The sequence below is a fragment of the Callorhinchus milii genome, unplaced genomic scaffold (genome assembly GCF_018977255.1).
Source record: "Callorhinchus milii isolate IMCB2004 unplaced genomic scaffold, IMCB_Cmil_1.0 Scaffold13, whole genome shotgun sequence".
In the NCBI taxonomy this organism is placed as follows: Eukaryota; Metazoa; Chordata; class Chondrichthyes; order Chimaeriformes; family Callorhinchidae; genus Callorhinchus; species Callorhinchus milii.
The window spans coordinates 10181178-10206174 of record NW_024704754.1 but is presented as its reverse complement, the minus strand read 5'-3'; the positions used below and the strand labels follow the sequence as shown (position 1 = coordinate 10206174).

General features: G+C 38.3%; 1 protein-coding gene and 1 non-coding gene across 2 annotated transcripts; both read left to right on the top strand.

Moving 5' to 3' along the window:
• The first annotated feature begins 1288 nt into the window (after window positions 1–1288).
• emx3 (empty spiracles homeobox 3) lies at window positions 1289–24794 on the top strand. Its single transcript, XM_007891339.1, has 3 exons — window positions 1289–1823; window positions 11217–11401; window positions 23818–24794. Exons 1-3 carry the CDS (start codon window positions 1475–1477, stop codon window positions 23983–23985), a joined length of 702 nt encoding a protein of 233 aa, XP_007889530.1. The 5' UTR covers window positions 1289–1474; the 3' UTR covers window positions 23986–24794.
• Window positions 19876–19947, top strand: trnae-cuc. The gene has a single exon. It is a non-coding gene; the product is annotated as a tRNA-Glu (tRNA).
• Window positions 24795–24997: the final 203 nt, after the last annotated feature.

Here is a 24997-nt window from a genome sequence, read left to right as displayed (position 1 = left end):
CTGTAAACTCCAATTTAGAGTCAATTAACACAAGAATGTGTGTGTTTTTTGGTCTGACACATGCAAAAAACCCATCACCATGCTTAAAAGAGTATCCAAACCAAACTGAGTATTCCATGCATCCCACCTATACATGGAAATTCTTATGTTGACACACAAGAAGGGACACGTGCTCCTGAGGTAGATTGTTTGGGAATTTGGGGGGAATTCAATTCTGGTTGCCTGGTTCAATAGGCTAAATCAAATTAAAATGTTTCAGTCATCTCAGTATGCTGAAGTGCAAGGTACAACACCTTCTAATCTTCATGCCTTAACCCATTCTGACAGTCAAGCACAGGGCAAAATCAAGATGCCCTGTTGAGGATTTGGGACTGATTTCATTCCCGTGGCATCATTTGTCTTTCATACTCTTAAGCAGGTGGGCAGTGCTTTGGGACCTCCTCCTGATGTGAAAGGTGTAATTTTGTTGTTGTTGGGTTTCTGAATGTGTCAGACACCCAGTTGACCAAAAAAATGATGCTATAATGTAGATAAATGATAACCACTTATTGTAACTCTTCATTATAAACAATTCTATGTCAGACAAACTCTTAACCCCATTTACACACTAATCTCCCCATCCTCACCCCGATGAGACGGAGGGCGGTCACAAGCGGAAGCGAAACGTTTTCAAACGGGAGACTTTATTCAACAAACATCAGGATAATGTATTCTGTTATGAGTCGATGGGGAGGAGACTTTGTCACCTATTCATTTTGGGGGGTATTAAGAAACATGTAGGAAGCACATCTTTATAAAAAAAATCAATTGATATATCATCCCATAATATCACTCCTCGAAGATAAAAAAAACGTCAACGACGCTTGAAAAACACATCGGGTTACTTACTTACCGTGAGGTTACCCCACAACAACAGTGTTTTTAATGGAAGTTGTGTTATGTTTAATTGTGAACAGCCAAATGAATGGTGAATCCTGCTATAGAAATAGAAAGACTCGACCCATCTACAGGTGCATTTTTACCTCGGATGGTTATATTTTATTTACTGTACAAACGTCAGGAATGAATGTATTTGTTTGTTTGTTTGTGGGCGCCTCTCAGTCACTGTGTCACTGACCGGTGGGCGGTGGCTCTTCCGTGTGCAGTTTGCGCATGTGAGGCGCGTCTGTAATTGACACGAACAGGAGGGCGGGTAATGGAGCCAATGGCGAGAAGCGCTGCCAATAACTGGTCTGTTTGGTCTCAGCCCCTTTTTAAATTCGGATCGTGCGGGTGAAAATCTTTAGCATTATCGTGAGTTTTCTTCAGTGTATCCACAGTTTGGCAAATAGATCGCGTATGGATTGTGTCACGGATTGGAGTCCACTTCGGATCTAAGGGATTGTACCTGTGCTGGTCCTGTTTTAGACTTTGCTGTAGACCATTTCTCTTTTCGTCTTTGCACCCTCGAAGTCAACGTCATTTGGCGAAAGCCATGTTCCAGTCTACAGCCAAGAGATGCTTCACTATCGAGGCTCTGGTGGGCAAAGACAACTGCACAGCCAGCGAGGAACCCGTCAGACCCACGGCTCTGAGATACGCGGACTCAGTGCATCCTTCTCCGTTTGGCAACGGCTTCCAAGGCGCGGGCAGGACTCTGTACAGCAGTCCCGAGCTCCTGTTCCCGGAGCCGGTGACCCACGCAGGCAGCCCCGCTGTGCCCGTGCTCCCCGGGAATCCACACCACTTCCCCGCACAGTCATTCTTTGCGCCACAACAGAGAGAAGCCTTGAGTTTTTACCCGTGGGTGTTGAGGAACAGATATTTGGGTCACAGATTTCAAGGTAAACGGATTTAATTTTAAGTAAGTGTATAAATAATACTCGCACCGTGCTACAGTTAGGGTATTATATCATTCTGGTCGATATAAATGAACCATGAGAAATATCCCTTGAGAAATATTTCGGGGCTAAACGGACAATTATTTTTTCGCGATTTCCGATTGTAGTTTCTATAGAGAAACTCTTTCGATCAGTGTATATTCTTTCTGTTAATAAAACAAATCACCAACATTCAACAATCAACAGGTCTCAGTTTATTTGTTTCCAAGGAATACTTAGACCACCTGATAATATTTGATACCTTTACTTTCTCTCATTTAGTTTGATTTTTTTTCTGTTTTACATAAATCTGTCAATTAGGTAGATAGTTTGGAAGCGACAGTCAATGCAAGGGAAATGTGTTATGCAAATACAAATTGCTGTCAGGATGCATCACGTATTTTACTTTTTTAAATTCTAAGATTAACTGGGACAGAAATTCCGTTCAGGTGGAATTGTATTATTTTGGAGGCTGGGAGAACTGTTATGAACACGCCATAAAATTGCAGCTTTATTTTCAATGTGGGAACCAAACGAGGCATTTTTTCGGGATGTCGGGCAGCAGATTAAAGCTATGGCAACGTATCTACTGAATAGTTGAAGCTCTCTAAACTAACCTCTGAAAATGGTTATCTGAAAGAATGGGTATCTATCGATAAGGTGCAACATAACAGGTCGGTGGATTTTATATTTTAAAGTATCGATTCTTTCAATAACAAATTAGATAGATTTCTATTAGGAAATAATATATTGGGATACAGTGTATAGTTTGGGACATGACATGTGCATGTGACTGCCAGGATGGTGGAAGGCGAACTGAATGGACTTTGGTCTTCTTTCGTCTGGCAATTCTCATGTCCTTATATACAATAACTTTACAAAATTGGAATAAATGGAACGATACGTTTTTTTTATAAACACACTCATTGTCTATAAAGCCTTGGTCGCTATTTGACAAAAAATACTTTGATATAAAATCAGGAATACGAGAAAATGGAAGCAACCTTATGAATTTGATACGAGAATCTAAGTGTACCTGAGAGAACGAAACGTCATCGTTTTTGCATGTGGTGGAACGCGCTTTCAAAACTAAATATCACCAAGATTAATTGAAATTAACCAGGTAAAGAAAATTAAATCTGTTAAGTCACCATTTTTACATTGACAAAAATCTCTGATGTTTATAAATTGTAATATTAAGAATCTCCATTGAATGACTGGGAATAGTATAATGTATATATAATTATATATATATAATTATATATATATAATTATATATATATAATTATATATATAATATATATAATAGTATACTGGGAATGGCAGTGTATTATCTGCAGTGTGGAATTCTACATCTTTACTGACTAAAAACGTTTCTAAGATGCACAACCACATTAAACAGTGATCGTAATATAATTATACATGAGACTGATAATCTATGTGTGTCACACTTATCACACTTGGACGCGAGAGTATAATAAATTATAATATTTCTACAACTGAAACCTTTTTTTATTGCTCAATGCATATTACGGGTTACTTTATAACCAAATACTTACTGGTTAAAATACTCTTAAACACTTGCTGTAAATTGTTAATATAATTGTGTGATTTTTTTTGCTCCTTTCGCCAGTTTGTCAACAACCCAAGGTGGTTTTAAGGTAATCACCCGATTAGTTGCCTACCCGATTAGGCAGTGATCGAATACCGTAAACTGGTGGTCTATCTTTCTCCTCAAACGGCGATTTAACGAATTGTTCCGTTAAAACAACTGTAGGAACCAAACTAACATTAAAAACAGCATTTAGAGAGCAAATTTAACCTGTGTCGTTTGTCACCGGTGACCAGTGAACATAATTTTTGAAATTTACAATAATTACATCTAAACTGTGCATAATTGTCTAATCAACACATGAAAGTGCTATCGTTTGATATGACAGCGCTGGAAATCGGGGAAAGGTTATTAACAAGATGATATATAAGCATCGATGATTTCAAAATAAAAATGGCATTTACATCGAAACTGCCCTAATGGTTTTGAATGTTTGCTTTATAATGTTACTGTTGTAAGATTTGAATCAAGTGCTGTTTTACACGCTCCATTTCAGAGAGCTTGGGAAGAATTGATCATAAAAACCACTTGTTTGGGGGTGTGGTGGGGGGCGAAGGGGGTAAAACGTGGAGAGAGGACCCTGACTAAGTGGAGTACAACAAATAGACTTTGTCACTCAAATAGAGACTTTGAGAGAGAGGGAGAACGCAGCCTGTTTACAGAAAACAAACCTCCACTAACGAATCGGTTTCAATAACCGTGAAATAATTCTCGTAACAAGCTGGCTCATGGCGGAATGTGACTGAAGTTTCCCCCATAGGTCTCCCTTTCTCCCGCTTAAACTCGATAATGTACAGTCAAGACGGTTGTCACGATAGCCAGTTACAACCCGAGCAGAAATTGCAGCTCAAATCTCACTGTCAGTGTTATTTCGAGACGAGTCTCCAATTGTAATGAAAGCTGTATCAGATGGAAACCTTTCAAGGAGCCAGCCCATCGCATTTGTTGGGGTCAGCCAGTGTCTGACACATGTGGAAACCCATCACCATGCTTAAGAATATCCAAACCAAACTGAGAATTCCATGCATCCCACCTGCACATGGGAATTGCAGAGATCATGGTATCGATCACATAGCTCAAAACGACTATACAGGCTACTTGGGTGCCCGTGTGTTGCAATGCAGAGAATGCCACAAAGGCCACGCATTGTTCGGCAGGCAAACCAAGGCTATACAGAGCGCTACTCATCCTGTGTTGCATGTTACACCACAGGGACAGATCTATCCCATACCATGCATGCATAACATATTTACAGGCAACGTATATGCAGCTTGCTCTACTGGGCAATTGGCGCGTTGTGCCTTGCCTGCTAAGTGCTGAGTCTGTGAGCTGTGCTTGGCGTGCTGTTCCGTGGAAGCTACGTACTGTGCCGACCCTATATACCTTGCTGTACTCTGCAGTCTGTGCTGAGCCCTGCAATGCACCATGCAACGCAGAAATCATCCTTCAGCCACACGTTAGAAACATATGCACATTTGGTTATATACATAATACAATTACTTGTGCAGCAAATCACGTGAGAAAGTCTTCAAAACATGTTTACGCAATGGACCCGTGAATTGGTCTGTAAACACAAAATGTGGACCCATGTTTTGTCGTGTAGACAAATTACTAGATAGCGGAGCAGAGGAATATTTCAGGAAAAAATAATACTTGACCTTCTATCTTTTAAGAGGATAGGTATTTCCTCTAGAGATCTTGTGTCATTCTAATACAAGTTGCGTGCCATTGTATAACTTAGCCAAATACATGAAATACGCTTCAAACTATAGCATTATCTCTTACATCCTCCAAATTAATTAGGTTTTCAGTGAGATCCAAGGAAAATATTGCCCATAGCAGCTCTAATACTGAAAGAATAAATGAATTAGAACTGCAGTTTTTTTCTCACACATACATGGCCAGAAAGGATGAATGTAGCTGTATATATACTGATACTGTTGGGAATACACCTCTGCTCCCTCCTCATCCCACATAAAACATGCAACCTGGATCTTCTGAATATCATATCATTGGCACTAAGGTTCATGAAAATTGACAGCTTAACTCTGCATTTGTAGGGAGAAACATTCGATTCCACAGGTCAGGACGAATCCCGGATTAAATTATTGATTAATTACTACCTAATCTCAGCCCTATGTTTAGAATAATGTATGTAATATTTAGATACAGAGATGTTCCTAGTATCAAATGCCACATCGCCTGATTTTACAGAAGGCCATTTCTAAATGCAGTGTTTTTAAAAAAAAATGTAATTATTGGTTTTAAAAAGTTGTTAGAAGCTCCACATTTATGAATCCAACTCTTCAACCATTAAACTTCAAACTATACGACAGTCACCATTCAAGGTAAATATTTAAGATCAACAATTCAGTCTAACTTTAAAATAATATAATCTCTCTTAACTTCTAAATGTTCGATGCAGAAACCTTTTTAAAAATAATGTGAATGTTTAAAAATCTGAAATAAAACCAGTTCGAGTTAAAATGATTAATTTGAGCAGACCAGAGGCGACGCCTGAAACGTTAACCTTGCTTGCTTTCACATGCTGATTGATCCACCTTTTTGTGTGTTTAAATGGTTACAGCCTGTCTCTCTCTTTACACAATATCTGGTTAAACCAGAATCATTAAGAGGTTCTCTGGCACACCAATGCTAATGCCAGAAGCGTTCCTCTCAAAGTGTCACTGAGCATAGTACATACAGGTTTCATAATAAAAAGTGACGGTGCTTGCTAACTTTTTTTTCCCACGAGCTTTCTCTCATTTCATGTTAACCCACACGTGCCACAGTGCCGATGATCATACGATATTTCGGATGAATTCTTTTACAACTGTAAACTGTAAACTCCACGGGGCGATTTGAGATTTTTTCCAGAGCAGTGCGGGTGGGCATTATATTGAAGAGATGCTCACTCTCCATATTGCAAAGGGAAGAAAAAAAGTAACATTTCTTGCATTTGATACTGTGCCCATCATATTCAAATCTCAAAGCAATTCACAGGTAACTACTATCAAATGTAGTGTCTTTGTAATGAACCACCCCTACCCCAACCTGGCTCCCAACTACTATGGAACTTTTAATATTACAAAATAGCCGGTTATCCCATCAATCGCATTTTACAAATTATTATATAATTATACGGTATTGAAGTAAATGCAGGAAACCCTGTTGGCTCAGTTGGTAAAGGCAGGGTTCATTGTGGAAGTGAGTTATGCAAACCCAAACAGTTACAAATGGCCTCCGTGCTCTGTTTCAGTGAGTGGAAAGCACAGCTTGGGACCTGCTCCTAATTATTATATACAGTATGACGCCTCTGGAAAGTGCATGCGTGTAAGGCAGGGATAGAATTGGGTGCGATACTACCCATGTTGGACAGTCTGCCAGTAATACTCAGTCTAAACTCACATGTGAGCAGTGCCCACGTGTGGAAGGAAGGAAAAACAATCTCTCACCTGTGGAGCCTCATTCCTCAGTGACTCGGGGCCTTCAGGAGAGAAGCAAATGAGCTTCACTTGACACATAAAATATTTTTTCACTCTGAAAATGATTGATGTCAATCAACAATCCTCAGCATTGATTAATATCTTTGCTCCAAACATTAGCTATTATTCCTGCATACTCGTGTTAAAGGGAGTTCTCAGTACCTAAGTTTTTTATTCTAATGATCATATGTATAATCTCAAGAAATTCCCCGTCTGAGAAAGGTTCGCGGGCCGCATAAGCAATATTTTGTGTTCCCCTTCCAGAAACATAAGAACATTTACACAGCAACGTTTTCATGTTGAAAGGACATTTCAAAGAGCTTGACACAACACTTGACTTGACTGGGTGCCTGAGCTGGGGGTGGGAGCACCATAATCACGTGCTCTCAATCATTCTCTCTCTGCTCTCTCCCCCTCTCATCCCCACTCTCTCAATCCCTCTCTCTCTCCCCCTCTCTGTCAATCAATCACTCTCTCTCTCTCACACACACATACTATCGCCCACACACACATTCTCTCTCACACACACATACTCTCTCTTCCTCTCTCCCCCTCTCCCCTAAAGATTTGTGAGAATGTCAAATGTATTGCCCCAGAAGGCTGTAAAATGCAGACTCAATTACTGGAAACTGGGATTCTTCCAACTTGGCTCCTGTTAACACTGCAAGCTCAAGTCCTGACTGGTGGCCTGTTGCTAACTGGACCACCAATTGGAAACTTGCCAGTGTTCACAATGGAAATGAATTTAAACCCTAGCTGTAAGCCAATGCACTCTCTGGGAGTACTAAACCTTGGTTCTCCACAACCTCTATCTAAACACTCCAAGCAGTGTGAGTCAATCCGGGGACAGAGTGCATACCCCATATCAGGGAAATGGAAATTTTCATACATTTGTGAAACTCTCGGTAGTTGGGTTTGGATACTCTTAAATATGATGATGGGTTTCCAGGTGTGCCAGACATCTGGCTGACCAAATATACAATATAGAGTCAATTGTTTTGTTTAAAAAAGTCACATGGATACTAAGAAGCGGGGGTGTTAAAGAAAGTGGAAAAAGATGTGAAATGGAATTAAATTCTTTGTGATGATCCAACAAATGGTGGGAATGTTCAATGGCCTATCCTCTATGTATGCTTAAACATCAGTCAGGTGCCCCAATAATAAATACATTGGATTTAATCACAGGTTGCATCATAAAGAATCCGCTTGATTGCCCTGAAACCATTCATTGTCTCTCCCCAGACTCCCCTTAACCAAATAAAAATAACATTTTCAATCACAAAACATCAATTTCTAATTTGATGCACTGTGCTGCATCTGAAATGAAAGAATTACTATAAATGTAGGTGAACAATAAGATCTGAAGACATTGTTGCTATTGCTTATTGGGCTTAATTGGGAATAGGACCATTTAAATGATTGTGAATACAGCATAACTAAAACAGGTAAAACTTCTTGCAAACCTATGGCTTGAAATTCTGTTGATCTTTAACACATTTTGTCTAGCAACGGAAGATGGAATTGTAGAAAATTCTTAAATTCAATCTATATTTATAAGCCTTTTTTTTAGTGTATATTGAATTCAAGACATTTCCATTATTCTGAGCAATCTGAATTTGTTTGATTCTCAGGCCTCAGAATCAGTTTAATATAGCAGAAAGTGCAGAAAAAGAATGCAACATATCTATAATAATCCTTGATATAGCACCTCATTACATCATCCAAACTTCTATAAAGACCACACAAGATTTTACTGTCAAGTGTTTTGACTGTATTTGTAGATGAACATACAACCAAATTCAGCACAAACAGCCGTGAAGTGATTTGGAGAGATTGTTGACCAGGGCAAGTGAGAAAACTCCCTTGAATAGTGCCATAGGATCTTTAATGTCTACCTGAACAGGTAAACTTGAGGACCTTGGTTCAACATCACATCCGAAGGACTTGAACATCCAACAGTGCAGGGTTTCCCTAGCACTGCATTGGAGTGAGGGTCAACCTGGGTAATGAGTCTAGATGGAGCTATATCATTCAGAGAAGATGGAAGCTTCCTGAGAATCCTGGATCTGTCCTAATAGAACATGAAAGTCAACATCTTTGGAAGTTACTTAATTTATATGGGGGGCAAGGGTCGCTCTTGGTTCCTGTCTCTTATGGCCACTTGCAATTTATCTAAGAAATATGGCAGCACAAGCTGAATTGTACTTGAATCGATTGGTTTTAACGTATAGAAAAAGTATATTATTATTATCCATATTCTTGTCCACATGTGCTGAGTAATAATAATAATAATAATCCTTGATATAGCACCTTATCGCGTCGTTGAGATGTCTCAAAGCACTTCACAGAATATATTGCAAAGTGAATTGACTGTATATTTTGAGTAGAACATAATTGCAATGCGAATTGGTGTCGCTATTCTCCCGCTGTTGGGCGGGGAGGGGACATTGAGACATATGAATTTCTGTTCGATTAAACATGCTAAATGTGATTTATGTTTTGTTGTAAATTGTGTGTTGGAGTTACCTGGTAGGTGACTGGGTTTGTTGTGTACAGGTGCTCACTTTATTTCCTACCTAAATGGAGCAGATGAACTGCAGAGGCACATTCCGTGAAAAATAAATAATTGAATAGGACTTTTGCACTGTACCAGATGGAGAAATGTCACAGAACCAACTGAGAGGAAACGAAAATACGAGAGAGACATTGGTGTGATCTGAAAAGTTTCTTCAAATCGCTGTTATTAATGAATGTTCGCCCTCTTCAGTATTTTTACACCTAGAAAATAGTGAAATCTGGGAATGAGCAAAGGCAAAATTACCCAGAGGGGATATCCACAATGGAATCACAGTCTTCTTGTTTTACTCAACAGAACCCTAGAGATAGCTTTGTTATTTTTGTATTAGTCGCTTTCCTTACAATCCTAGAAAAAGCCTGGTAATGTTATTTAGGAAATCCCAAATTTCAACTTCAATCATAGTTTTAGCCGATGGTTCAAAAAAGGATTCATTAAATGATCCCAGATTAACAGTGTTTGATTGGCTTGGGTGAAAATGAATAGGCCGCTTTAATTGGCGTATATAATTTCAACTTTGGGATCAACCTGATTTATCAGAAAACAAACCATTTATTTTTGTCATTTTTAGAGCATAGAAAATCTGCATTTTTTTTAACCCTGTGTCAACATAGCCGATAACACGGCTAATATGGAATGTATACTTTTATCTTAAAGTTTCAACTTTTAGTTCATTGCTGAGAGACTGTTGAGGGGTAATTCCACCTGAGTCTAGATGTATTTTGGCAGTTTTGTGTGCAGTATTTGGCGTATTATTGAATTTAGTCTTCATTTTGAAGTTGGCGTTCTGTAGCCTTAAAAGCTTTAGAACTAACAGCTTTGTTTAGGAATTTCTCAAATTCGGGATGCTCAGGATTAAAATAAATGTATAATTTCTCCCCATGTGTGTTTAATTGCACTGCATATATTTAGAATGCTAACATTTTTTATATCCCGATAGCAATGACACAAACTTTAATGATGTCATGAATATAATAATAATAATTCTTGCATTTGATATAGCGCTTTTCACGTCGGGAAGACGTCCCAAAGCGCTTCACAGAACATACTGTAAAGTGAATTGACTGTATTTTTTGTGGGCGAACGCGGCAGCCAATTGCGCACAGCAATGTCCCACAAACAGTCGTAGATTGAAAATGGCCAATTTATTATTGTTTTGTTTTTTGGAGGGATTATTATTAGGCGTGTGGAGTAAGGAAACTTGCCCAAGGTTTCGCCCTGCCTGGAATTGAACTCATGAACTAATAGAATTCATTTAAAAAATATACTTCGGGCCATTATTATGGTTGAATAGATATTAGTTCAACAACACATTAAACATGATAATATCCTTGCATTTGATATAGCGACTTTTCACGTCGTTGAGACGTTCCAAAGCGCTTCCAGAATATACTATAAATGCATTGACTGTATATATTTTGTGGGCGAAACGAGATATTAATGAAAAATATTGTTATTAATGAAAAAAACTAACCGTTTCCTTTAAGTTTGATATTAATTACACATTTAGCGCGTATCATTCTATTTAAATCAGTGTGAATGACAGAACTCTTATTATATGCAAATTATCATCACATATGGTCTAAACAACATGAAAATAAATATCATAGTGAATGCTGGGTGGTCAAAGACTGTCTGGAAATTGATTCACATCAATACATATCTGAACATTTGCTTTTTTTTAGGTAGTGAAGGGGGAGCCGAGAGTTTGCTACTTCACGGCCCCTTCACCAGGAAACCTAAGCGGATACGAACAGCTTTCTCGCCATCCCAGCTCCTGAGATTAGAGCGAGCCTTCGAGAAAAATCACTATGTGGTGGGAGCCGAGAGAAAACAATTAGCGAATAGCTTGTGTCTTACAGAAACCCAGGTAAGAATACGAGATATTCATAACAAACAGAATATCCCACAAATGCATGCATTAACAGGTGCATTGACATTTATCTGAAGTAGATAGATAGATAGATAGATAGATAGATAGATAGATAGATAGATAGATAGATAGATAGATAGATAGATAGATAGATAGATAGATAGATAGATAGATAGATAGATAGATAGATCCAATTAACTCCGGATGTATGTCTCTAACATGTTCAATTAATTTGGGGGATTGATTAGAGGAAGTAAGTGTCCTCATTTTGGACAGAACGCTGGGTTCTGTCCACCAATCATTGATCAAAAGTCTTGGAACCAGTTTCAACTATTCTATAGTCTGAAGAGGTCCTCTAATATTGTGTACCCATATGCAGTATATGTATTATTTTAGTAACGTTCTAATTGTTTGCTTTAATGAGATAGTTGATCTAGACAGGGTGGGAATTGGAATGCTCAAATTGGCCTCACCTCTCCTGGGTTAAGGTGTGTGTGTGTGTGTGTGTGTGAGAAAGAGAGAGTTCCTGCTGCTGAACCCTATCCACTCAACTTGTCTGGAAAGTAAGGAATGAAGACAGCACTCGGCTGGAATGTTGCTCCTCGGACTGAAATTGTCTGAAGTTATTCAATGTCCAAGTTAACACGTGAAGGACTTTTGCATTGCGAGAGATGGGGTGTTTGGTGCCATTTGGAAGTTTAGAATCGTGTCCAGCAAAAAGGCAGCACCTTCTGGAGACAAGAGGAGAAATTTAGGGGGGGTTATAGACACTGGTGAGGATTAAATTGGTGCAGTTGGAAATGTACTGCATGTCTATCAAAATCTGAAAGTGAAAGATAGGTTTATGTTTGAGGTCATCCCGACCTGGAAGGTTAACCTGCCTTTCTCTGTCAGATGCTGATGGAAACATTATCCCATTTCCAGCACCTTCTGTTTTAAATCGATTTACTTTTATCTCCTCCTCCTCCACGTGATTGCTGTAAAATGGTAACCACCACATTTTACTAATGTATCACAACATTGTATAAACAGATCACGTGCTCCAAATTCTAGTGCAATAAACACAAAACAGATTAGCAAATACAAACTTGACAGTTTTTGTTATGAAATGTTGGTGCATCCGGGAGAAATATCTTAACCAGATGCGACCGTGCTGGGGGGGTATTTTACATGGGCAAGATTTTGGTTTGGATTTTGATCTGGGCAGAGATGACTATATTGTAGTCCCCCCAATAAAAGCAATGTCAGTAATTTGTCAGCAAGCTTGGCTTTTGGACAGACTGCATATGAACAAGCGCATGTGTGAGGTTTATCCCCCAGTCTGTTTAAACGTTGATTCTGCAACAATCTTTAGAATGAAACCACGCAAAACAGGATCCAAAGGGAGAATAACGATAGCGTGGATTTGTAATTATCAGAGTAGATGTTAAAGCGTTTAAGTGATGTTAAGGACTGGTCGTTGAAGAGTCCTGAGTGTAGGTAACCACAATACGTTGGAGATGCTACTTTTGTATAGACTATGCGTTTGTTTGCCTGACTCGTGGTTTTTTTTCAGTGAGAGTGAATGAGAGAAGAGAATTGGTATATTGGAATTGTTGGCAACCGTTGCCAATTGGGAAATAGTCTCGTCCGCTTTGAAATTATCTTCTACATTGAGATCCTAGTTGTCTGGAATAAATGACTTTTTCTAATACAATCTGTCATTTTTAACTAGATAAAATATATGTTTCTGTATAAACCCGTAATCAATAGAATTTATTTGTAAATCGTCTCATTTCCCTACAACCCCTAACCCGATTTGTAAACTGTACATTGATAATAATCTTGTCTGTGCGTGTTTCTAACTAAATGAGTTACAGTTTACAATCGGTTAAGATGTTTAATATTGTCTGGTCTGTGAGTCGGTTCTGTAGTAGTTCTTCAGTTTGATTTCTATTGTGACACCAGTTTTTGTAGTTTCTCTGCGCTCACCACAAACAGGGGAGAAATTCCACCTCGTGGGATCTGTTTGCGTCGCGTTTTGCAGCGTTCAGAATTTGGCAAATTGTTTAACTCAGTCTGAACTGTGACATCGGGTTTTTGTAGTTCTTAAAAGAACTCACAGAAAACCAGTTTCTAAAATAAGACGTACAGCATTTTCAAAATTCTGGACGCTCTTAAAAGTCGATTAAGTAGAATAAATTTAGCCCCAAGTGGAATTTCTACCCTATTAAGTCACCATATGAACGTGGAACGTGTTCACGGTTCGTTATTCAAGAAGTAAAGTGAATCAAATTAAATACAATATTCATCATTCACTGTATTTAAATATTTAGCCAACATCTTGGGGGGGGGGGGGGGGGGGGGTGGGGGGTGGGGTGGTGTTTGCTTAAAAAAGGAAACGACATAATCTTTGTAAATCCAATGTGCATCGTAACAACCAAGTCCCATTCACAGTAACCAGGATAGGGGGAGTTTAAGTAAATGTAAGTGTGTTTTGAAATATTGTTTTTCCGTGCACTATTTTAGACAGTTCTGCGCTGGTGGCTGCAGAATGTAAGCGGTTGCGTGATTCTCTTTTTGACAGAGCATTTGAGACATAAATGATTTGACTGCGTCTGTGGCAATGGACAGATTAGAACGAGTTATATGACCAGACAGTGCAGAGGAGAGAGAGTGACCGTGGAGGGTGACAGCTCTCGCCGATATCTGTTGCGGATATACACTGTATTTTTGGGTGGTGGTTGTGGTGGGGAGAGGGTAGAGAATAAAAAGAAATCGTGTAGATTCAAAATTAGCTTGTTACAACATCTTTCGAAAACGGATCGATGTAGAATATCTACCAAGCTATAACTTTCATATACAGGTCATTATTTTTTTACTTTGGGCGCAGTTATTTCCTATTAAACGTGCAATCTAGAAATTAACAAAGTATAAACAAGACATTAACGAAACATTTCCGAGCCCATTAATCTAATAAATCTACTAATAGTCTAATAATCCCTCAACAAAAAAATAATATTTTGGTTAATTGAATCCATGGCTGTTTGTGGGACACTGTTCTGCGCAATTAGCTGCCGCGTTTCGCCCACAAATATACAGTCAATTCACTTTACAGTATATTCTGTGAAGCGCTTTGAGACGTCTCGAAGACATGAAAAGCGCTATATCAAATGCAAGGACTATTATTATTACGGTTTTAGTAGAAACTGCAAAGTGGCATACAAATCAGTGTTTTCGATGTGCAGAAAAGAGCACAACAAAATTGATCTGGTCAAAAAGGGTCCATAAATTGGGGGAATAAATCTAATATCATAATGTTTCAACGACGTGATAAGATGCTATATCAAATGCAAGGATTATTATTTGTAGTAGTTTTATTCCCCAAACTTATGCAATATCACATATTATATAAAAATATATATGATCTAAACTCAGAGTGCGATGATTAGATTTGGTTTGCTCTGTTATTTACGATGGGTTATAGAAATCGTTCAATTTTAAAATTTCTATATTAGATTTAAATTCGCCCCTTTTTGTTCCTGGCGGGTGCACGAGTTTAAGCAAGAAATTCGTTTTTAAGTCTCGTTTTTAACAATTTAATACAAATGTAATTTGTTGTTAATAACATTTATTCCGGATTTTATGGTTGTGGTGTAAATGATTTATGCAGCACAAAAATGCTACAATGACACGAATTTTAATCGCAGGGACACTAATTCGAATCATTGATGTTACAGGATTAGCCCGAAATCCAGATCAACGTTTTTCCTAACCATAGAAAGGCGCGTTCACCTGATTCAGAATGTATCAAATTCTCGTTAAATCTCGCTGCCTCAATCCATCGATCCCCACTCATTCTTAGTAAACTGCTTAAAGGTGTTCTCCCAGCGTGATTGCCGTTATGTAAGTGTAACTTGTTATTAATAACTTCCATCTTTGTGTACTTCGCCCGTATCGAAATATACAGTCAGTCCACTTTATAATATATTCTGTGAAGCGCTTTGAGACTTCTCAACGGCGTGATAAGGTGCTATATCAAATGCAAGATTTATTATTATTACGTGGCCTGTATCTTCAATCATTTCCATTTCAATCCCATAAGGTAGAGCTGACCTGGACCAATCTGATTCTGGTTTAGTCCTACTACAGCCAATTCTGCTGCTGAACTTTACCCTAAAACCCCCTTCCCTACTCTATCCATTCTCGCCACAAATGTTGGCCAGATGAGGTGTTCATTTCTCTTAGACAAACGGGACAAAACTACAAATTGGGCTTTTAGTTCATTACACCATCTGGTAATGTTAATATCTTCACAATATTTTACCTTGCTACTTGCAGAATGAAATTATATTTAATTCTAAATATTACAGACGGGTCACCTTAATACGAAGTTGTTGATGAGTTTCTTTCACGAGGACTTACATGTGTGTGCGTTTCTTAGAATCGATTCGCTTGCGTGTTAGTTTGACATTGTACCTTTGATAGAACTCAATTATTAAAATTCAAGTATAAGATGATGAGACACACTACTTGTGTTAGTGTGTTACCTAGTCATTGCGTGTAATAGGGACCAGTGTACTCAGAGCCCAGCTGGGGACAGGAGTCTAGCATAATGATTTCACAGAAATAATCGGTTGATATTATTGAATATTTGTTTGGCTTTGCTTATAGAGACATGTCCACGAGGCCCAAACTCGCTCGTTGCGGTTAAGTAGCGTTTTTATTCCAAAAGTAGATTCAATGGCTGGTGAATAAAAGAAGTTTGTAATAGTATTCCCCAGTCACGATGCGAATGGACAGTGTAAGACTACAGCTGCGGGAATACATCTAATTCTTAAAAACTTTGATTTATTGCTAGACATACCTTCATTTCTTTAAGAAAAAGAGACAACCTTCCAAATTTGAGCTACGGTTTATTAAACCGTTTGATTATGATTTTGTTGCTAAAATCTTCATAATATTTTATATAGTTAATTGTAGAAATGCTGCCAGTTGGATTATATCCTATGTGAGATATCTTGACTAGCAGAGACAGCGGTTGGGTTCTGTTTGAGGAGTGCCCTTAATGTAGGGCGATTAAAACGACGAATGGCACAGCTACATGTGTAATCTGCCCAAGTATTTATCTGTTGAACAGATCTGATAATCCCATTTAAATAGAGCCATCACTTTGTTTTCACCGGGCTCTCAAACCATCTGTTTCTGTAGTGTAAATGTGCAGAATGATTAGCCTCAGCTCTCTCTGATTTCTCTCTCTAACCTTCTAGTCTGAGAGATAGAGGAGCATTACTGTTCTTGGTTTACGATTCTGGAAAATTCGTAGCGATTTGAATTGCGTCTTTCGTTTCTACCCAGATGCAACTTCCATTTTATCAACTTTCCACAGATCCACTGAACTAATACTGCTGAATACTTTACCCGTGCAGTTATCTATAACAATAATAATCCTTGCATTTGATATAGGGCTTTATCACGACGTCGAAAGGTCTCAAGGCGCTTCGAGGATATAATGTAAAGTGCCTTTGCATTGACTGTATAATTTGTGGGCGAAACCCGGCAGCCAATTTTGGCACTGCAATGTACCACAAATGGATGGATTTAATAACCAACACTCATTCTTACATTTTATCTGTTCAGCCATATGCACACACACACACGTCGCTGAATAGATCAAATGTAAGAATGAATGTTTGTTATTAATCTACAAACACACTATATATAGCATATTATATACTGTATATACATATACTCTCGCTATATATAGATTGCATATTTTACTTTCGAAAATTAAGTTACAATACATTAGAAATATGGGATTAGATTTTATTATCTGGTCCAATGGTCCAGGGGTTGAGATTTGGAAAGGAAGGGGTTTCGGTTGTTCACTTTGATGTGGTCTGTGTAGTAGTTGTGTAGAGATATCCAGTTCCCCCAGTTCCTTGCCAACATCTGTATCCGCTGGAGACAGCTGTGCTGGTGTCTCACACATAACTTCTCCCTGCCCCTACCTCACATCAGGCTAGTCGTGGACTTCACCTATTCCCATTCCTACTTAATTCCGAGGCTGGGAAGCGGTTCCAGTCTTAACAACAACAACAAAAACTATCGAATAGTGCTGTAAAGTGCTGTAAATTCAAAGGGTTTGCCAGTATAGTGAGTGAAATAAAGATCCATTCTGTTATGAAAGTAAGACGGGGATGTGGCTAATCCCTTTCACTATTCATTTGGTATAATGGTAATGTGGCCTTCTTCAAACTAAAAACGCCGAATCCCCCTACAGTTCAAATCCTTTGAACCTGGGTTCGGAAGGAGGGAAGGGGGAGTGGAGAGAGAGAGACTTTGTGAATGAATAGGACAAGGCACAGAGATGAACAAATATATATAGATATATATATGTTCCCTAACTATCCATGTTGGTTTTATGTCAAAAAACCGTCAGAATATATATATATATAAACTGAAATGGAAAAAATTAGAAATATCAGATTTGGAGAGAGGCCCTGCTCAATGATAGAGTTTGCTTTATTTATTGTTAGATGTCAGGGATTGTTGTTAAAGCGCCCTCTCACTGAGCCCATCACTCGTTCTTCTTAACCTATCTTTGAAGGCAGAGATTTTTCCCTTGATGTTTGCCGGAGTTTCAAGTCCCAATGTTTTTTTTGTGTGAGTGCTGAAAGAAACTATATCAAAGCATCGATTGTCCTTGGGAAACCACATTGTCACAAAAATGCTAAATTAAAATATTTAAACCAATTCAAAACGATCAGCGTAACTCAGAATGAAAACTTGGTTCAGTGAATAGCCAAAGGTATATATATATATATTGGATCATCCAAATTTATCTCCCACATTGGTTTCTCTCACTGTCAAGGGGACAGGGGTACAGATTAGATTATTTGCCTGTATAACACTGTATAACACCTACTTTCACGTACAGGTATAACATCAATTGTATTTTTGTGGAGCGCTGCGAGACGTTTTTCTTTAGGCGAAAGGCGCTATACAACTAAATGTATTTTTTTATTATTTATATCAATCCAATCGGCGACGCAACTGATTTTAAACACAAACATTCCCTATAAAATTAGTCACTAAACTTTGTAGTGAATTCCGTTAAGCTCCTAGAGACATCCTCCCAAGGTGAAAACGATATATGAAGTACAAGGATTATTATTAGTATTCATAAGAGATAAGGAAAAAAACGACGATGCTGGAAATTTTAAATAAAAACATAAAAAAACACAATTGTTCAATTGTCCCAAGTAAAACTTTTCCATCTGAAACTGGGAGACATTAGTTTTAAAGTTTTGAATATATTTTGTATATATTATCTTATCCTTATCTAATATATTATATTAAATATACACATATATATAGCAATATTGGAGTATAAAACCAGATCAATATAGCCATTTTAAATTATTATTTTAATTATTGGTTTTAATGTTCTGTGGAAGGATGACAGGAACAATTTTCTTTGGGGTATTAATATTTAATAAACTGCTGATTTTCCTTAAAAGTTTTTTTGTATTTAAAAAAATAGAATGAAACACAATTGATCCAAGCAGATGTTTAAACATACAATACAAAATTATATTTGTAATGTGCCTTTCACGTCGGGAGGACGTCCCAAGGCGCAGGGCTGGAGTTCAGCAGAGTGGGAGTACATGTGCTATATAACTCACTCATTTTATGCTGATTAGGATTCAGCATTTTGTACTGATGCGTATTTGAAAAAATAAAGCATAGAATTAAAAATTTCCTCTAGCATAAAAAATGTAGTTGAGCAGCCAGGCATGAAACATGCAATATTGTTTCAGGGTGCAGTTCAATTTCAGTGCTCTTTATGTAAACATTACTCTGAAGGGAAATGTACAGTGTGTTCCTTAAGAACTTGCGCCGTATTACCATTGTTCAATTATACTTGTTGTTAACCTACACACAAAGACAATATCGCTAAGTGCAAATTAATACACACCCCTGCACTGGCAAATAATTGCCCAACAGCGAAATGTTTTCACATTCCTTCCTGTTACCAGAGGTCTTGATCCCAGTAAGAACACTTTAGTCCACTGTCCAAACATAAACATTTGCTCCAATTATTTCTACAGTAATTGTAACCTTCAGGCCAGTCATTCAAGTCGCTCCTTTAATAACTCCCTGAAGCGGATCATAGCTACATTAACAGGACCTCGTTAGAAAAGTAATTCGGTTGACCTTTTTATAACATGAAAAAGGGGCGTGGGGGTTGTTTTTATTTTTATTGCAGGTGATTTGGCTCCCTGCACCGATTTTCATGGCCATAACACAATACAATTGAAGCTGTAGATTTGTATCAAGCTTTGTCCCTTATTCCATCTATAACCCAGACCATTCTCTCTCTCTTCTCTGGGCTTTTTGCCACTGCTTAAACTAGGCAAGTGGTTATTACTGGTAAGGTGAGGCAGATACAGAAGCAAATAATAATAATCCTTGCATTTGATATATGGAGTCCTGTAGCTCAGTGGTTAGAGCACTCGCCTCTCAAGCGACAGACCTGGGTTCGATTCCCGGCAGGACCAAACCTTGGGCAAGTTTCCTTACTCCACACGCCTGATAATAATCCCACAAGAAAAAAACAATAATAAAATTGGTCACATCAATCCACAACTGTTTGTGGGACACTGCTGTGCGCAATTGGCTGCTGTGTTATGCCTACAAATATACAGTCAATTCACTTTACAGTATATTCTGTGAAGTGCTTTGAGACATCTAGAAGACATGAAAAGTCCTATATCAAATGCAAGGGTTATTATTATTATTATATAGAGCCTTATCATGCAGTTGAAACATCTCAAGGCCCTTCACAGAATATATTGTAAAGTGGATTGATTGTATATTTTGTGGCAAATTGCACACAGCAGTGTCACACAAACAGTCTTGGATTGAATGACCACATTTTTTTTGAGGGATTATTACCCCCGGAAAGCGATTGGCCAATCGATTAACAACCGGGTTCCTACTTACTGCTAGATAAACAGAGGTGTGTGGAGAAAGGAAACCTGCCTAAGGTTTCCTCCCACCCGGGAATCGAACCTGGGTCCTCTCGCTTGCAAAGCGAGTGCGCTCACCACAACGCTACGGGGCTCTTGTAACCCAGCTGTAAACATAGTTAATTTGTGCTATGCAGCAAAACTTGTGTGGATTTCCAGTGAAAAGAGGGAGCAATGGGCAAGCTGCCTTTTCTGGTCGATCAGTACATAAATACTGTACATGAAGCTGTTTGCCTTTGATTGTTTCCAGGAGCTTGCATTGGGAAAGTGTGAAGAATCCTGATGCTGTAACTATCTGTGACATGTAACCGAGTATTGATACTGCGCGCGAATGAAGTGCAAAACATGTCTGCTTGTTATTAATTAAGATGAACTTTTGGGATCTAAGAGGAGTGTTTGCACAGAAGATAAATAGTATTTTTGTTTCAAAAGACACAAGTTCCTTTAATAAGGTAATAAAATAATAATATTCCTTGCATTTGATATAGCACTTTTCACATCTTCTAGATGTCTCAAAGCGCTTCACGGAATACACTGTAAATGAATTGACTGTATATTTGTGGGCAAAACGCGGCAGCCAATTGTCCATAGCAGTTTCCCACAAACAGTCATGGATTGAAGTGACCAATTTATTATTGCTTATTTTCTTGAGTGATTATTATCAGGCGTGTGGAGTAAGGAAACTTGCCCAAGGTTTCGCCCTGCCGGGAATCGAACCCAGGTCTGTCGCTTGTGAGGCGAGGGCTCTAACCACTGAGCTACAGAGCTCCATAGTTGGGGATAACTGCATTTTAGATTGGCTGCTCTGAGGGTGTGAGAATTATTCCTGTCAATCTCGGAGCCCAAATAATAACAACAAAAAAATTACATTTGTATGTGGTCTTTCACATTGGGAGGACTTCCCAAGCACTGGACAATCAGTGTTTCCGCATTACGAAAACACCCATTTTCTTGGAATTTCTTCAGAGAGCTGAAGACTTTTCCAGGTGCAAATTTGGATGGAGTCATGGCGAAGGAGCTGCTGTTTGATTGTAGCGTAAATGTTGTGACCTATTAAAACTTCAACCCCTCCACTCTGCAGACACTGGTCTGCCCATGTTTCCCGCTCTGCTGGCTCCACTCGGTCCTTCAGCCTTCTTCCCTCACTCCATCTCGGAGCCCCTCCACCTTCTCCCCTCACTTGCTCCTTCAAGGCCCATCTCAAGACCTTCCTTTTTGACCATGACTTTGGACATCCTCCCTCCTCCACCCCTTTGCTTTCCACCCCTCTTTGATTCCAAACTACAACTCGGGTGCAAACCTCTCATTATCCAGCACTTTGGGACGACCTCTTAACGTGAAAGGTGCAATATAAATGCAATTTTTGTTGTTGTTGGTTGAGCAGAACCAAATTGAGGTCCTCAACAAGTTAATGTGGAATTCACAGCATTACTGTGAGCAGCAATGATTTGGACAGCTGGAGAGAGCTTACTGCTCTCATTATGTTTTCTTGGGGCTAATGTCTGGTACTCCCCAGATCACTCGTATCAGAACTCATTTAACATCTTAATGCTACTTTTGTAAGAAAAGTTATACTTGGGTCAGGACTTGTATTGTCATTTATAAAACTTATTAGCAAGCCACAATTAAACATTCTCACTTTAGTTCAATCTAAGAGGAGGTATTTCTATATTAAAAAAATTACTTACGGCAAGAAATCTCCAAATAGAGAGAATTGGGTGAAATGAATTGGTTATGATTAGGAATCTGGAAATTAAGAAGAGATTTGCATGAAATAAAATGCAGGGTAGGTTTATCTAGCATGTAAATAAATTAATCCAGATCGAAGGTTCTGCAAGTGGAGCTGAAATTGACATGCTAAATTGAATTATGATAATGAAAACTAATCTGCTACATTGCAAAGAGCATGTAATGTACTAAAGATATATTATTAGCCTGCATAGGGTGGGTTAATGTGAAGTAATCTTTTTGAACCCCTTCCAACCCAGATTGGTGATACGTATTTCCACACTATCCTTTTTAACATAGAATTATTAATTCAGAGACCAGCTAACTTGTGATTTAAAATGGATGGGAAGGGACCCTCCCCATCTCTATCTCAAAGCAAAATGGAGATTTCCTTTTTGGTTATGTTGGTTTATATCACCACTTGAAAAAGAAACACAGACATACACACTCATCAAAATTCACCCAGCATGTTCAGCTGGATTCTCATCTCATTGTTGAAGTTACAGATGAAATTATTAATGAACTTTGTGGCTGTTTCTGAGACTTTGTTGTGCACAAATTAGCTGCTGTGTTTGTCTACAGAATATGCAGTCACTCCACTCCACGGTGAGTCCTGTGAAACACTGTGAGAGGCTTGGACGAACTGATGTGGTGCTACACCAATTGCGAGGATTATTATTCACTGACCCAAATTAGTCACTGCATTCCCCTTCATAAGATTCACTTCATTTCTAATTAATCCCTTTCTTGAAAGTGCTTCCAGACATTTCTTTTATGGTGAAAATACTTTATAAATGTAAGTTGTTGATAGAAACATGCCAAAGGCACATACATTACAATGCAGTCATTCCACAGGTTCAATTGGACCCTGCAGACTGAAGTTGTATGGCTTTTGATCTTCACTTGTGGAACTGAAGCAAAGCTGAGTGCGAGTTAATTTTTAACGTTGCTTAAAGAATCAACTTAACTGCTGTTATTTTTAATTATTTAAAAACCTTGAGGGCAGTCTTTTGGAAAACACAGGAAATTCTGTGTATTTCTGAAAGAAAATGTATTTCTTTGTATTTCTTTCTTTTGATAAAGTTTAATTTGCAATTCTACCATAGCCCATACCATTTCTTCAAATAAGATTCTGTGATGGTTAGCAAAGCTATATACTGGACATATACTGGTCTTTCACTTGCTCTGAGCCCAGAGTGGGAAGGAAACACATTCAACTCTTCAATAGTATTTTGCTCCCATCTCATCATATGATCACCAGAGGTTTCGATGAAGAAAATTTAGCCCATTCAATTGCATCCTTCCAGAATGTCCACTCTACTCTCTTTCAGAAGATGGAAACCATCAAACTGCTTCTTAATAAGAATAATAATCCTTGCATTTGATATAGCACCTTATCACACAGTCGAGACGCCTCAAAGCGCTTTACAAGATATGCTGTAAAGTGGATTGACTGAATTTGAGGGCAAAATGAATCACCTGCAATGTAATGTTAGAGTTGAATTCTCAATGTATTTCCTTCTGTTGATAAAAAATAATTTGCAATGTGTTGTGGAAAAAATCACCATAAGTGTGATTTGCCAAATGTGGGTTTATGATGTGTAACAATTTGTTTGCTCGATAAATTTCTGTGTAAAGTCCAGCAATTTAACAGCCACTTTGTTTCGCCAGGTCAAAGTGTGGTTCCAGAACAGGAGGACTAAGTACAAGAGGCAGAAACTGGAGGAAGACAGCCCAGATCCGCAACAAAAGCGAAAAGGGGCCCAACATGTGAGCAGGTGGAGAATGGCCACTAGACAGACAAGCCCTGAGGACATTGATGTGATTTCAGAAGATTAGAGACCATTTAAAGTGGGGGAAAGTAATAAAATTGTCAGTATAACTTGTGCAATGATCATTTGGAGCAGCTGGATTGAACAACAGAAAACATCCTTTTTATTGGAAAAAAAAGTATTCAACACATTTTTCCTGCTGATCCACTCTGGACTTATCAAGTCTATATCTGATCTAGGTGCAGAACACAAGACTAGACCAACAAGCTCGGCAGTGTGACTGTACTTTTAATTAAAAAGAATGTTTCTTTAAATATGTTCCATCTGAACACAGGAATTGACCTTCCACTGAAACGGTCCTGGGATTAAGTACCAAATGGATGAAGATGGTTGCGACTGCATTTAATTTAATTATTTTAAGGCTGATTTGATTAAAGATTGACTGTGGTGTTCACCATCTCCACAGACAGAGCTGTGGAAGAGTGAAATCTCTTTTACTCATTTTATGTCTGAGGAATAAACATAAAGTGACCAGCAATTCAGGCGCAATCTCAACAGTTGTCTGAAGGCATTCCAGTGAGCAAGAGAGACAGAAAGAGACTTACTCTCACGTTTCTCTGAGTTTTTAGAGAGATGGCGATGATCTGTAGGACTTTAGCAGCGCGGTCCTTGTGTATGTGAATGCCATGATGTGATTTCTGTTTCAAAATGTACAATGTTCGTGTCTTATATTGTCCTTTACTATGGATCTGTGTTTTCAATTGTCTTGATTCTGGATTGTATATATCTATGTGTGTGTCACAATTGATGACTGGTGTGTGTGTACCGCAATATAATAAGGAAATATTTTTTTCCACAATAAAATATAAGAACTTGATTTCTAAAGATGAGGTGTTGCAAATTAGTCTTTGTGAAATGTGCACCGTGGGATTAACCTGAATCCCTATAAATAATTTATTTAGGTGATGAAGTATAATACTATATATTCAAACATATCTATGGTGAAATCAAATCAAATCACAGTTTCAGAAATGCCATGACTCTTCCCTATCATGTTTTTATAAACATAATGAGATGCA